Below are 15,829 nucleotides of genomic sequence, written 5' to 3' on the forward strand. Positions count from 1 at the left end.
TCCCCTCTGAAGCACTCTCTTGTGCACCCTCTTGTCGAAAAACCCACATATGACCTTTCTTGCCCAGCTAACTATCGCCCGATCTCCATCACTCCTTTTCTGGACAAACTTCTGGAAAAGCTTTTCATCTCACTGCTCAGCCTTCACTCTGATTCTGTTGCTTGTCTCCATGACCATCAGTCTGGCCTTAGAGTGGTCAGAAGCACAGAAACCTCTCTTCTGAACATCTGTGAAGATCTGCTCTACAACCTTGACTCTAATACCCCCTCTGTCCTCATCGTACTCAATCTCTCCTCTGCCTTCGACACGGTTAACTATACCATCCTGCTCAACTATTTCCATGGCAACCTTGTTATCACCGATCAGGCTCTGGCCTTGCTGACCTCTTTCCTCTCTGATTGACTCTCCCAGGTACAACTTGGACCTTCCTTTCTTCTATCTCCCTTTCTACCCGTGGTGTTCCCCAGGGGTCTAACCTCTCACACTTGCTGTTCAACCAATACTTGGCAACTCTCGCCCACTGCATTGCCATTTTCTGCTCTAATTTCCAGTGCTATGCGAATGACACTCAACTCATTTTCAGGCTTCCCCTGGCCACCTCGTCTCCTTCTCTCATCTCTGACTGCTTATCTGCCATTCAGGATTGGTGTGCCACCAATGATCTCTGCCTGAATGCCAGAAAGATGGGGATCCTCCTCATTGGCACACCTTCACCCTCCTTTCTCGTCACTCTCTGGGTAGCCTCCATTGGCCCTCCTCCTACCCCCACCTGCAAGGCTAAGAACCTCTGGGTCATCTTTGATTCCACGCTTTTCCTTCTCTGCCCACATTTCAGATGTCTCTAACAAGTCAAACTTCCTACTGCACCTCCTCAGAGGTATTCTGCCTTTTCTCTCTTTCCCCCAGAAGCTCACTGTCGCTCGAGCTCTGCTTCTCTATTGGTTGGACTATTGCAAAAGCCTCTTTCTAAATCTATCTGCCTCTACTCTCCGCCCTTTGCAACTTATCCAGAACAGGAAGGCGTGACTTGTCATTAGCCTCAAGGCTTTCTGGGGCCTGGGCCCAAAATACCTTCAGCTCTCCCTCTGTAAATACCGTCTCTCCAGAGCTCTTCACTCCTCTACCTCTAACTCCCTCAGGGTCAGGTATTTTTCAAAGAAACTAACTGGGAGTATATATCTGTCTTTGGCAGGGACCTCCCTCTGGAACAGCCTCCCTGTCACTCTGAAACTTGAGGAGAATCATCTCTGGTTCTGGAAGCACCTCAAGACCTTCCTCTTTGCTTCTGTCTTCTCTCCTCCTCTCCCCTGCTGATCTGTTCTGTCTCAGCACTGTGCACCTGGTCACCCTCTGACTTTCGGGCCCAGAGACCTCCTCATCCTGCCACCCACCTGCACTGCTTCCTGGCAAACTCTTGCACTGGGGTCTGCATCTGCAACCCTACATATCCCCCCCTGTTTTTCTGCACATATCTGACACACCCTCTGTATTTCTCATTCCTTTACTCAGCACTATTCCACCTCTCCCCCATCCCATGCACGTTTCTCGTTTCCTCTCCCGTGCACTTGTGCTTTCTCAATTTCACTGGGCCTATTAAGATCGTGGTTTTGTTCTCCCTTGTTCCACTCCCTTGCCTTTTCGCACTCTGAAACAATTCAATTCAATCTGGCTATAACTTGCTAACAAGCATGCTCATTTCATATTCCATGCTTCTGGAACAATCTTCCCACTGATCTAAGGCTAGCTCCATCCTGGTTGATATTTAGAAAAAAGTTGAAAACCTATTTATTTTCCTAAATGTTGCTCTATTGAACTACTCTATACTATTTTGAAGTTATGTTCTGCGCTTCGATACCTCTGGATCTGATGCACAAATTATAAACATTGTAAAATAAATAAATAATAACAGAAGTAGGGAATACATTTGGGATTCCACCAATGGTTTGATGGCGTTGTCTTCCAACTTTTCCTAGCTTGCACATGTACAGTAATCCTCTCTGAACCTCTTAGTTTTCCTCTCTGGAAACTCCCATGGGTCGGACAGCTCAAACTTGCCTTGCACTACTTTATATGGGTCAATCATGGAATCATTTCACCCACATGCAACCCCTAAACCAACAACAGTTTGATTTAAATACTGTTGGTCCCAGCCAGGCTCACATCTACCAACATAGTAACTTTGCCATTAGCAATACTTGTTTTGAATGTACCAGATCTCCAATTATTCCTTGAGTGATGTACTTGGGATCCTTTAAAGTGTGCAAGAAGAGATTTCAGGGAGCTGTTTTTGAACATATTAATGTGGCTCAGGTGGTTCCCCGCCAATTTCACTTCTGTAAAGTTGGCTGTAATGGCGAAGTAAACCAGAAGAGGAAAGATACTGCTCTAATTCCACATTTCTAGTGCAATTGTAATTGTATTTGTTTATTTGTAGAGCGCTTATACACAAGTGAAGGGCTTCAAAGGGCTTCAAGGTGGGAAAGGAACAAGGGAATACAGTCGTCATTCTTAGGCCTTGAAGTTTCCGAATGATCTCATCAAAATGACAAGCATACTAGGCAGGAGGCATTTCTACTAGTGCAAGTGCATGACAGGAAGGACAGAGAGAGTGGGCGGGGGAGAGAAGGATAGGAACATACAATCAATAAACTATACTACTATGCCTAACGACTAGTCAGTGCATGACAAACAGTAGGGAGAGAAGGGGCGAGGGGAAAGGAAACACAGAACAATAAGCTGCCATACTAGGCCTGGCGACATTACAGATTGATTAGTGGTAGGGATCACTAATGCATCTATGCTTGAGTATATAAGGCACAACTAAGATGGGGAAGGGAGACAGAGGAGGACTGGACAGACAATATTGTTAGGCTTAGTACAGTGAAGGTCGTGCAAGTGCACAGAAAGGAAGTGCGAGGGGGTCGGATGTGGAAAAGGGTGCCCAGTCTAGTAGGGGCCTGGGTAATTGCAGAAGGTTGCCCTCTCCTGGAACGTATTCCGAGTGCATTAGTGCTAAGCAGAGTGCAGAGGACGGAGGCAAGTGCAGGACTGGAGGGGGAGCTTGGGACCTGTGAGGCTCTGGAGGTGCACCAGGAGACCAGTGAGCAAACTGAGCAGGTTGGGGAAGAGAAAGAAGGAGGGAAGCAGGAGAGAAGGGAGGTTAGCAGTGGATAGGGAGAGAGAAAGAGGAAGAAACAAGAAGGCCTTGAGGAGTTTCCGGAATTTAAGGAGGTCCGGCTCAAGACAGAGAGAGGCAGGGAGGCTGTTCCAGAGGGAGGTACCTGCAGAGGATAAGGATCTACCACCAAATCTCTGTTTGGATAAGCAGCTCACCCGCAGAGAGTTGGAGGAGGCTGAGCAGAGGGCTCTAGATGTTGAATATTTAGGAAGAGAATGCTAGAGATAGTTCGGCCCCAGAAGGCCTTGTGGACTATGCAGAGGGACTTGAGCTTTATCCTTGCAGGCATGGAGAGCCTGTTGTGGGATTTCAGAGCTGGAGATAAGCTCCCTGGGCATGAGGCCAAGGATAAGTCTTGCGGTTCTGTTCTGGATAAGTTGAAGCGGGCAGAGAGTAGGACGATTGAGAAAGAGACTGTTGCAGTAGTCCAACGTGGAGAGAACCCGGGCTCTGGAGACAGTGGGCCTCTGGGGGAAGGTGAGAAAAGGTAGAATACCTCTGAGGTGCAGTTGACAGTGGTACTTTTTGGAGCTGTCAGAGATGTGAGAAGCGAAGGAGAGAGTAGAGTCGAAGATGACACCCAGATTTCTTGCTTCTCTGGTGGGTGAGGATGCAGGACCAAGGGAGGCCGGCCAGACGGATAGTGGGAAAGTGGGGGCAGGGGTCCCAATGAGGATGATCTTACTGACATTAAGGCACAAATCATTAGCAGCACACCAGGACTGAATTGTGGACAGTCAGGAATGAGCGAGGAGGAAGAAGAGGCAATGGGTAGCCTCAACAAGAGCTGTTTGTCATCCACATAACATTGAAAGTTGGAGGTGAAGGCAAAGATCATGTGGGCCAGAGGAGCCATGTAGACAGTCTTGCCTCTCCGACCCTCACCTCCCATCTTGATAATCAGCTTAGTTTTGAAGATACTGCTCCCTCTGATTTGTCTTGGTCACTTTTCCCTCCTTTCTCTGAAGATATGCTCTCTAAAGCTCTGCTTAAGACTGAGTCCTGCTCCCCTGCAGATCCACTCCCACTCAGAGTGATGACACAATTATCTGCCGACCTTTTAGGGGATATTAAAATTGCATCAATCTCTCCTGTCAGTCGGGTATTGTCCCGGCTGAACTTAAGCCCGCTCTTTTTATCCCTCTTCTTAAGAAACCGTCCTTGGACCATCTCTTCCTTCTAATTTCCGTCCCATTCTCTCTTCTCTTGTCTCATGAAACTTCTTGAGTCACTGGTTTCTCCGCTACTGTCTTCCTTTTTGGAGTCATCCAGGATGCTTGACCCGACCCAGTCTTGTTTTTGCTCTGGCAGGGGAACAGAAAGTGTTATTGTCTCTGTGCAGGACGATATGACCAGGCTAGTTGATCAGTGCAGTGTCAGAGCCCTGATTCGTTTAGACCTTTCAGCAGCATTTGACACCGTCGATCATGCCATCCTGCTCATGCGCCTGGCCCAGATTGGTGTTTCAGACCAGGTTCTGACCTGCTTTGGCTCCTTCTTGGCTGACAAATCTCAAATTCTTTCCTTGCCACCTTTCTTTTCTAAACCCTCACATCTCAGTTGTGGTGTCCCCCAGGGCTCTGCCTTGTTCCCTATTCTTTTTAATATCTACATCTTTCTGCTGGTTCACCCCATTCGCTCCCTCGGCATCAGGTGCTATTCATACGCGGACGATACCCAGCTGCTGATCCATTTAGATCTGGATCCGGCTGGGGTGTCCGCAGGCCTTTATAAATGCCTGACTGCCATTGGTAACATATATTCTAAGGATTTCGGTGTGCCCAGGGTGACAGGTAGCAGACTCAGGCACAGAAAATACAAAAACAAAAGAAAGTAGAACTACTACCATCAAGGCTGCTACCCAATTCTTGTCAGTGAGTGAAACAAAAATGGAAATCGGGGAGCCTGATTGGATTTTGCTAAGGGAATGAATCCCTAGGTTCGTAACCCAAGAGTATGTCCAGAAAGAAGAAAGATCGAATAAGGAGACTCACACGTGTCAAAAGTTGTGAATGTAAAAAGTTTGTATTGAAATCAAACTCAAAGGAACACATTTGGAAACAATATATATGAGACAAATTTGTAAGGGTTGTAAACATAGAAGGTTTAAGTCAAAGAAAAAAACAACATCAAGGAAATACATTTAAAGAAACAATGTGTCAGAGACAAATTTCAGTAATCTAGACAATGAATAACTAAGTATACATTTAAAGAAACAATGTGTCAGAGACAAATTTCAGTAATCTAGACAATGAATAACTAACTAGAATATTTGAGAATATCAGAATAACATCTGAAGACAATATGCGAAAATAAATTTCGATGATCTAGACAGCTAATGGTTCTAGATTTAGGTCATGCTCCATGTGTGGTGCATGTATGAGTCAAAAAAGTTTGTGGGACCTGTAAGTATCTAGGTCCTGGAGTTGCTTCTATTCATGGAAGCATCTCATCTTGCAGGTGCCAACGTGACAGGGGGAACTCGGTCAGCTTATAAAGTCCAATTGCTGGCCTGTGAATGTCTGTTCAATAGATATTGGTCTAACATGTAAATCAATACAGCCCCCTTGCACATGGTACACGTTTCGGCGGGAGAGTTGTCCCATTAGCAAAAACTTCTGAGGGACACATTCTGTTCTACATGAACCGCCTTCATCAGGGCAAATAGAAGGCCCCTGTAGCAAGAGAATAAAGATAAAAAAACAAAGGAAGAAAAGAAAAAATCAATATAAATATCCTTGTGTGTCAAGATCCTAATTCTTTCTGGACATAACTGGGTCATAATCGTAGCAAACAATGTTAATTATGTACTGAATCGAGTGTTCGATTTCGTGAAGAGCCTAAATTTAGTAGGTGGGCAGGTCTGGAAGTAAATTTCGTAAATGCAAGAAAATGCAACTGTAAAAAACGTGTCTGGAGTGGTTGGAAGACATGCCTAACTCACCACAGACAACCTTGAAGAAAATCTCGCTGTAGGGCGGGCACTCCTTGTAGGTCGGGCCGGACAGGTCGCACTGGGGGTAGCCTGGTACGGTGGAAGAGTGGCTGGATTCAGTTCACAATATTGAATCCTGCCAGAAACATCATTCTGTGCTGGAAGGGCAAGGAAAAAGAAGGTATCATAGTGTTATCACATGTGTGTGTCGAGAAAAACTGCAACGGGTTCTGTGTGGTGTGCTAGGTTATGAGAAGTCGCCAAAAATGCAATCTGAAAGGAATGTCGTTTGTGACAGCATGAAGTCTGGTGCAGACTGTATACACTGCAGATAGAATATGGGTGGCTCCTATGGATGTGAGCTGAACGATTCTTAGGCGCCCGATATGAATATAGTGGGCGTGTAGTGAATTAATAATTAGAGCCAAAAATACCGGTTGAGTAGTGCCGGAGGCGCTTCCAATTCGGTGCTATTTAGTCGGAAATCTTCAGATTTCAAGCGTGCGATGCTTGTGGTCTGGCGGGCTGCTGCAGACTGAAAGCGTTCGTCTCGTAGGTGTGTTAAATACCCTGGAGGTGTGTTGGAGCTGACCAGTCGGCTCGCTGTACGTGTCGTGTCTTGATTGGTGAGTATCGCCGGGAATGCGGAACCGAGTGTAGAAGGTCCGCTGTGTGACCGGGCGGAATTCCCTGGATGAGTCGGAGCCAGGAGCACGAGAAAGAGAGGGCAGAAACCGGCGTGGAGCTCAAGATAAAACCCGATGGTAATGATCGGAGCGGCCACCGGACTGCGCAGAGTGGGGTCCCGAGATAGGGGGGCGCGCTCCGGCGTCCTCCACCGAAGAAATGTGCTCGGGTGAGTCAGGGTGAGCCGGTCGTCCGAATGAGGAAGAGTGCGAAGTAGACCATTACTTCTTTTTAATACGGAAAGATTTGTTGTTCATTAAGCCCCTGTTGTACCGAATCCAATCGATGGATCCACCTACTTTCAAGGTCTAGAAGTCTGCCTTGGATGTTGGGGCCGTTGCGCACTCTTTCGAGAACCCACCATTTGATGTCTTGGGTGGTGTGTTTTTTGTCCATATAATGTTGTACCAAAGGTGATGTTAGATTTTTACACCTGATCCGTGACCGGTGTTCAGAAATCCGTGTGCCGACGCTACGCGTGGTTTGCCCGACGTAGCGTAACTTGCAAGGGCATTCTATACAATAGACCACTTGGGTGGTTTTGCAATTCGAAATGTCTTTGAGCGTCCAAGTTTTGTATCCCACTTGGAAATGTTGAATTTTGGACGTGAATTGGCAAACCGAGCAAGACCCACATGGGTGGTGTCCTTTTAGTGGCCTTAGGTTCCACAGATTGCTTTGAGGTGGTCTCTTAGTGTACAAAGAGTGTACTAAATGCTCTCTAATGTTCCGTGCTCTCTTAAATGCAAATCGGGGTGATTGTTGGTCGGGAAGACATAGTCTGGCAATAGGCCAGTACTTGTGAATGATCTGTTTAACCTGAAAAGCATGCTGACCGTGTGTTATCACGCATGTGATTTGGTCTTGCGATTCCACTCTGGTTTTGGGGGTGAGGAGTGAGTCCCGACAGGTGAAGCGTGCCCTCTTCAAAGATCTGGATACTAACTTCCTGGGATACCCCCTTTCAATTAATCTATTGCTCAGTAACTCGGCATCATGGTAGAAGTCATGTAGGTCTGTGCAATTCCTGCGCAGACGAAGAAATTGTCCGTATGGTAAGTTTTCTTTAATGTGTTTGGGATGGTCACTCTGGAAGTGGAGGAGGGTGTTGTGATCAGTTGGTTTGCGAAAAGTGTTGCAAGTTAATCTGCCCTGATTGTGTCCAATCGTGAGGTCTAAAAAATTAATCCTGGTGTGGCTGCATTCCATTGTGAATTGTATGTCTATGCTGCAAGTATTCAGCCAGACAAAAAAGTTTTGTAATGTGTGCTCTGTTCCTTCCCATAGGCAAATAACGTCATCAATATATCGACGCCATTGTTTGATATTGTCTTTCCAGGGGTTGATCGTGTTGTAAATGAAGTTCTTTTCAAATTTGGCCATAAATAAAATAGCTAGGCTTGGGGCGAATGCCGCCCCCATGGCTGTTCCCTTAATTTGCAAATAAAACTGTTTGTCAAATTCAAAGAAATTCTTACAGAGGGCAAGTGTCATTAGTTCAATGATAAATTCCGGTGGAGCCTTGGTCTCTCTATTAGTTTCGACAAGATATTCATATACGCAGTCAATCGCAGCTTGTTGCGGAATACTAGTGTATAACGACTTAATGTCAAAAGTCACCAACACATTTTTTTGAGGATCAAATGCTAAATTTTCGAACATCTGGATTGTATGCATCGTATCTCTAATGTAAGATTCTGTGGTGATGCTAATAGGTTTGAGGAAATGGTCCACAAACTTACATAGTGGCTCTAGAATGGATCCGCATCCTGACACAATGGGTCTGCCAGGAGGGTTGTTGGAATTTTTATGGATCTTGGGTAATGCGTATAGGCAGGGAGTTCTGCCTCCTGTAGTGTTCAGAAAGTCAGATTCCTTCTCCGTAATCCAATCTCTTTCGAGAGCAAAGGAGACCATCTCAGAAATTTCGACCTTCAGGTCCTTCGTGGGATCTTTTTTTAAAAGTTTGTAACTTTGTGTATCTTTGAGAAGGTCCATGACCATCTGGAAATATTGTTCAGATTTCATGATAACAATCCCGCCCCCTTTGTCTGCGGGTTTGATAACTAGCTCAGATTTTTTAGCTAGTTCGTATAGGCCTTCTCTTTCTGCTCGTGTAATATTTTGTTGTCTGTGGTTATGTTTTCTTTTACTCAGGCTTCTGAGGTCACGCAATACGCATCTCTCAAAAGTGAGAAGATCCGAGGGGACTTGATTCTCAGAGGGTGAGAAAGAAGACTTGGGATGTAACCCTGTGTCATTGGGATCTTCATTCGTTACATGTTCTTTGAAAAAAGTTCGTAATCTGACGGTCCGTAAGAACCGACGTATCTCCATCTCAGTGTTGTACCAATCTGTGTTATCAGATGGTACAAAGGATAGGCCCTTCGTGAGGACTGAGATTTGTGTGGCAGTTAGTTGAGCATTGGCTAAATTGAAAATGGGTAGGACCTGATCGGCCATGTGGTTTATCTCCTCCGCCGTCTCGGACGTCTGTGTTGGCCTTGGAAACCTTGGTTCCAAGGTGGAGGGCCCCATCCCCCCCTCCTCCCCGTCCTAAAAAAGGGGGTTGGAAGGGTGGTGGTGGATAGTTATGTGGTTGGGCTTGGCCAAATGGGTTAAATGGATATGGATTATAATTAGAGTTGGAGTTACCGCTGGATGAGCTGTTACTTGATCCAGAGAAGGATACGCCCCTTCCCTTAGCTTTCTGGTTGCTTGACTGTGTTCCTCCTGATTGGTTCGATTTTTTGCAATATCCTTCTGTGGTATAGGGGTAAACTAATTCTGTTTTAAATTCTTGAATGTCTTTGTGTAGTTTATTAGTTTTTTTGTTTACCGTGTTTGTTTTGAAAATGGCAAATTGTTTGTTGATTGCTTCTATTTGATTTTTGGCGTCTGTTATAAGCGCGCTATTTGCGAATTTTCTCTCTTCGTCATCTAATGTCTTTTGGAGTTCCTGGCTGACTCTCTGTGCTGTTGTGATTGTAAGGACCATTAGGTCCCTGCTACATTTGGTTGCAATGTAGCTGAAGTTTGTAGTATATTCTTTGTCCTCAAGGAACAAACAAGGTTCGTTCCTAACAACTAATCCCGTCGGGATAATACTAGCCCGTAAATACTCCTTCAAGAAATGACCATGTAGTTCAGTCCTGAATACCTTTTTTTTGAGTTTCAGGAGGTCGTCTCCTGTGCTTGTAGGGGGCCCAGATATATTGGGCCCAGTGGGATCAAAGAAGGATGGTCCTGATAACAGATCTGATGTCTGTTCCTCTGTTTAACTTAGAGTGGCACTTTCTGCCTTTATATGCACCTGATTTATTGTGTGGTGGACTATTGGGGAGTGCCCACCCTCTCAGAGTGAGATTCTGTCTACATATAAGTCAAGGTTAAAGGTTGCCCAGATTGTGTGCACTGAACAAGGGTTATTTCTTGGACAGTGTTGTGAAGGGTAGCACTGTGGCCAAATTTGTTTATTCGGTCTTCAAGGTTGTGTACCCAGGGTCACCAAACCGAAAGACCAACCTAAGGTTGTCAAAGTGGAAATATATATTCTAAGGATTTCGGTGTGCCCAGGGTGACAGGTAGCAGACTCAGGCACAGAAAATACAAAAACAAAAGAAAGTAGAACTACTACCATCAAGGCTGCTACCCAATTCTTGTCAGTGAGTGAAACAAAAATGGAAATCGGGGAGCCTGATTGGATTTTGCTAAGGGAATGAATCCCTAGGTTCGTAACCCAAGAGTATGTCCAGAAAGAAGAAAGATCGAATAAGGAGACTCACACGTGTCAAAAGTTGTGAATGTAAAAAGTTTGTATTGAAATCAAACTCAAAGGAACACATTTGGAAACAATATATATGAGACAAATTTGAAAGGGTTGTAAACATAGAAGGTTTAAGTCAAAGAAAAAAACAACATCAAGGAAATACATTTAAAGAAACAATGTGTCAGAGACAAATTTCAGTAATCTAGACAATGAATAACTAAGTATACATTTAAAGAAACAATGTGTCAGAGACAAATTTCAGTAATCTAGACAATGAATAACTAACTAGAATATTTGAGAATATCAGAATAACATCTGAAGACAATATGCGAAAATAAATTTCGATGATCTAGACAGCTAATGGTTCTAGATTTAGGTCATGCTCCATGTGTGGTGCATGTATGAGTCAAAAAAGTTTGTGGGACCTGTAAGTATCTAGGTCCTGGAGTTGCTTCTATTCATGGAAGCATCTCATCTTGCAGGTGCCAACGTGACAGGGGGAACTCGGTCAGCTTATAAAGTCCAATTGCTGGCCTGTGAATGTCTGTTCAATAGATATTGGTCTAACATGTAAATCAATACAGCCCCCTTGCACATGGTACACGTTTCGGCGGGAGAGTTGTCCCATTAGCAAAAACTTCTGAGGGACACATTCTGTTCTACATGAACCGCCTTCATCAGGGCAAATAGAAGGCCCCTGTAGCAAGAGAATAAAGATAAAAAAACAAGGGAAGAAAAGAAAAAATCAATATAAATATCCTTGTGTGTCAAGATCCTAATTCTTTCTGGACATAACTGGGTCATAATCGTAGCAAAAAATGTTAATTATGTACTGAATCGAGTGTTCGATTTCGTGAAGAGCCTAAATTTAGTAGGTGGGCAGGTCTGGAAGTAAATTTCGTAAATGCAAGAAAATGCAACTGTAAAAAACGTGTCTGGAGTGGTTGGAAGACATGCCTAACTCACCACAGACAACCTTGAAGAAAATCTCGCTGTAGGGCGGGCACTCCTTGTAGGTCGGGCCGGACAGGTCGCACTGGGGGTAGCCTGGTACGGTGGAAGAGTGGCTGGATTCAGTTCACAATATTGAATCCTGCCAGAAACATCATTCTGTGCTGGAAGGGCAAGGAAAAAGAAGGTATCATAGTGTTATCACATGTGTGTGTCGAGAAAAACTGCAACGGGTTCTGTGTGGTGTGCTAGGTTATGAGAAGTCGCCAAAAATGCAATCTGAAAGGAATGTCGTTTGTGACAGCATGAAGTCTGGTGCAGACTGTATACACTGCAGATAGAATATGGGTGGCTCCTATGGATGTGAGCTGAACGATTCTTAGGCGCCCGATATGAATATAGTGGGCGTGTAGTGAATTAATAATTAGAGCCAAAAATACCGGTTGAGTAGTGCCGGAGGCGCTTCCAATTCGGTGCTATTTAGTCGGAAATCTTCAGATTTCAAGCGTGCGATGCTTGTGGTCTGGCGGGCTGCTGCAGACTGAAAGCGTTCGTCTCGTAGGTGTGTTAAATACCCTGGAGGTGTGTTGGAGCTGACCAGTCGGCTCGCTGTACGTGTCTTGTCTTGATTGGTGAGTATCGCCGGGAATGCGGAACCGAGTGTAGAAGGTCCGCTGTGTGACCGGGCGGAATTCCCTGGATGAGTCGGCGCCAGGAGCACGAGAAAGAGAGGGCAGAAACCGGCGTGGAGCTCAAGATAAAACCCGATGGTAATGATCGGAGCGGCCACCGGACTGCGCAGAGTGGGGTCCCGAGATAGGGGGGCGCGCTCCGGCGTCCTCCACCGAAGAAATGTGCTCGGGTGAGTCAGGGTGAGCCGGTCGTCCGAATGAGGAAGAGTGCGAAGTAGACCATTACTTCTTTTTAATACGGAAAGATTTGTTGTTCATTAAGCCCCTGTTGTACCGAATCCAATCGATGGATCCACCTACTTTCAAGGTCTAGAAGTCTGCCTTGGATGTTGGGGCCGTTGCGCACTCTTTCGAGAACCCACCATTTGATGTCTTGGGTGGTGTGTTTTTTGTCCATATAATGTTGTACCAAAGGTGATGTTAGATTTTTACCCCTGATCCGTGACCGGTGTTCAGAAATCCGTCTGCCGACGCTACGCGTGGTTTGCCCGACGTAGCGTAACTTGCAAGGGCATTCTATACAATAGACCACTTGGGTGGTTTTGCAATTCGAAATGTCTTTGAGCGTCCAAGTTTTGTATCCCACTTGGAAATGTTGAATTTTGGACGTGAATTGGCAAACCGAGCAAGACCCACATGGGTGGTGTCCTTTTAGTGGCCTTAGGTTCCACAGATTGCTTTGAGGTGGTCTCTTAGTGTACAAAGAGTGTACTAAATGCTCTCTAATGTTCCGTGCTCTCTTAAATGCAAATCGGGGTGATTGTTGGTCGGGAAGACATAGTCTGGCAATAGGCCAGTACTTGTGAATGATCTGTTTAACCTGAAAAGCATGCTGACCGTGTGTTATCACGCATGTGATTTGGTCTTGCGATTCCACTCTGGTTTTGGGGGTGAGGAGTGAGTCCCGACAGGTGAAGCGTGCCCTCTTCAAAGATCTGGATACTAACTTCCTGGGATACCCCCTTTCAATTAATCTATTGCTCAGTAACTCGGCATCATGGTAGAAGTCATGTAGGTCTGTGCAATTCCTGCGCAGACGAAGAAATTGTCCGTATGGTAAGTTTTCTTTAATGTGTTTGGGATGGTCACTCTGGAAGTGGAGGAGGGTGTTGCGATCAGTTGGTTTGCGAAAAGTGTTGCAAGTTAATCTGCCCTGATTGTGTCCAATCGTGAGGTCTAAAAAATTAATCCTGGTGTGGCTGCATTCCATTGTGAATTGTATGTCTATGCTGCAAGTATTCAGCCAGACAAAAAAGTTTTGTAATGTGTCCTCTGTTCCTTCCCATAGGCAAATGACGTCATCAATATATCGACGCCATTGTTTGATATTGTCTTTCCAGGGGTTGATCGTGTTGTAAATGAAATTCTTTTCAAATTTGGCCATAAATAAAATAGCTAGGCTTGGGGCGAATGCCGCCCCCATGGCTGTTCCCTTAATTTGCAAATAAAACTGTTTGTCAAATTCAAAGAAATTCTTACAGAGGGCAAGTGTCATTAGTTCAATGATAAATTCCGGTGGAGCCTTGGTCTCTCTATTAGTTTCGACAAGATATTCATATACGCAGTCAATCGCAGCTTGTTGCGGAATACTAGTGTATAACGACTTAATGTCAAAAGTCACCAACACATTTTTTTGAGGATCAAATGCTAAATTTTCGAACATCTGGATTGTATGCATCGTATCTCTAATGTAAGATTCTGTGGTGATGCTAATAGGTTTGAGGAAATGGTCCACAAACTTACATAGTGGCTCTAGAATGGATCCGCATCCTGACACAATGGGTCTGCCAGGAGGGTTGGTGGAATTTTTATGGATCTTGGGTAATGCGTATAGGCAGGGAGTTCTGCCTCCTGTAGTGTTCAGAAAGTCAGATTCCTTCTCCGTAATCCAATCTCTTTCGAGAGCAAAGGAGACCATCTCAGAAATTTCGACCTTCAGGTCCTTCGTGGGATCTTTTTTTAAAAGTTTATAACTTTGTGTATCTTTGAGAAGGTCCATGACCATCTGGAAATATTGTTCAGATTTCATGATAACAATCCCGCCCCCTTTGTCTGCGGGTTTGATAACTAGCTCAGATTTTTTAGCTAGTTCGTATAGGGCTTCTCTTTCTGCTCGTGTAATATTTTGTTGTCTGCGGTTATGTTTTCTTTTACTCAGGCTTCTGAGGTCACTCAATACGCATCTCTCAAAAGTGAGAAGATCCGAGGGGACTTGATTCTCAGAGGGTGAGAAAGAAGACTTGGGATGTAACCCTGTGTCATTGGGATCTTCATTCGTTACATGTTCTTTGAAAAAAGTTCGTAATCTGACGGTCCGTAAGAACCGACGTATCTCCATCTCAGTGTTGTACCAATCTGTGTTATCAGATGGTACAAAGGATAGGCCCTTCGTGAGGACTGAGATTTGTGTGGCAGTTAGTTGAGCATTGGCTAAATTGAAAATGGGTAGGACCTGATCGGCCATGTGGTTTATCTCCTCCGCCGTCTCGGACGTCTGTGTTGGCCTTGGAAACCTTGGTTCCAAGGTGGAGGGCCCCATCCCCCCCCTCCTCCCCGTCCTAAAAAAGGGGGTTGGAAGGGTGGTGGTGGATAGTTATGTGGTTGGGCTTGGCCAAATGGGTTAAATGGATATGGATCATAATTAGAGTTGGAGTTACCGCTGGATGAGCTGTTACTTGATCCAGAGAAGGATACGCCCCTTCCCTTAGCTTTCTGGTTGCTTGACTGTGTTCCTCCTGATTGGTTCGATTTTTTGCAATATCCTTCTGTGGTATAGGGGTAAACTAATTCTGTTTTAAATTCTTGAATGTCTTTGTGTAGTTTATTAGTTTTTTTGTTTACCGTGTTTGTTTTGAAAATGGCAAATTGTTTGTTGATTGCTTCTATTTGATTTTTGGCGTCTGTTATAAGCGCGCTATTTGCGAATTTTCTCTCTTCGTCATCTAATGTCTTTTGGAGTTCCTGGCTGACTCTCTGTGCTGTTGTACAATCACAAATAGCGCGCTTATAACAGACGCCAAAAATCAAATAGAAGCAATCAACAAACAATTTGCCATTTTCAAAACAAACACGGTAAACAAAAAAACTAATAAACTACACAAAGACATTCAAGAATTTAAAACAGAATTAGTTTACCCCTATACCACAGAAGGATATTGCAAAAAATCGAACCAATCAGGAGGAACACAGTCAAGCAACCAGAAAGCTAAGGGAAGGGGCGTATCCTTCTCTGGATCAAGTAACAGCTCATCCAGCGGTAACTCCAACTCTAATTATAATCCATATCCATTTAACCCATTTGGCCAAGCCCAACCACATAACTATCCACCACCACCCTTCCAACCCCCTTTTTTAGGACGGGGAGGAGGGGGGGGGGTGGGGCCCTCCACCTTGGAACCAAGGTTTCCAAGGCCAACACAGACGTCCGAGACGGCGGAGGAGATAAACCACATGGCCGATCAGGTCCTACCCATTTTCAATTTAGCCAATGCTCAACTAACTGCCACACAAATCTCAGTCCTCACGAAGGGCCTATCCTTTGTACCATCTGATAACACAGATTGGTACAACACTGAGATGGAGATACGTCGGTTCTTACGGACCGTCAGATTATGAAC

The 15,829-nt window shown here is 44.9% G+C and overlaps 2 protein-coding genes across 3 annotated transcripts in view; both read right to left on the minus strand.

The window, feature by feature from the left end:
- Positions 1-15,829, minus strand: part of LOC138468205 (calpain-13-like) — a 606,636-nt gene that overhangs the window by 293,639 nt on the left and 297,168 nt on the right. The window lies entirely within an intron of this gene.
- LOC138468204 (uncharacterized) lies at positions 5,185-10,410 on the minus strand. The gene is made up of 2 exons (XM_069608664.1): positions 6,123-10,410; positions 5,185-5,853 (listed from the first exon to the last, which is right to left on the minus strand). The coding sequence occupies exon 1, from the start codon at positions 9,336-9,338 to the stop codon at positions 7,032-7,034; it is 2,307 nt and encodes a 768-aa protein (XP_069464765.1). The 5' UTR covers positions 9,339-10,410; the 3' UTR covers positions 5,185-5,853; positions 6,123-7,031.

This window comes from Ambystoma mexicanum, chromosome 4q (assembly GCF_040938575.1).
Source record: "Ambystoma mexicanum isolate Mex_15411 chromosome 4q, UKY_AmexF1_1, whole genome shotgun sequence".
Lineage (NCBI taxonomy): Eukaryota > Metazoa > Chordata > Amphibia > Caudata > Ambystomatidae > Ambystoma > Ambystoma mexicanum.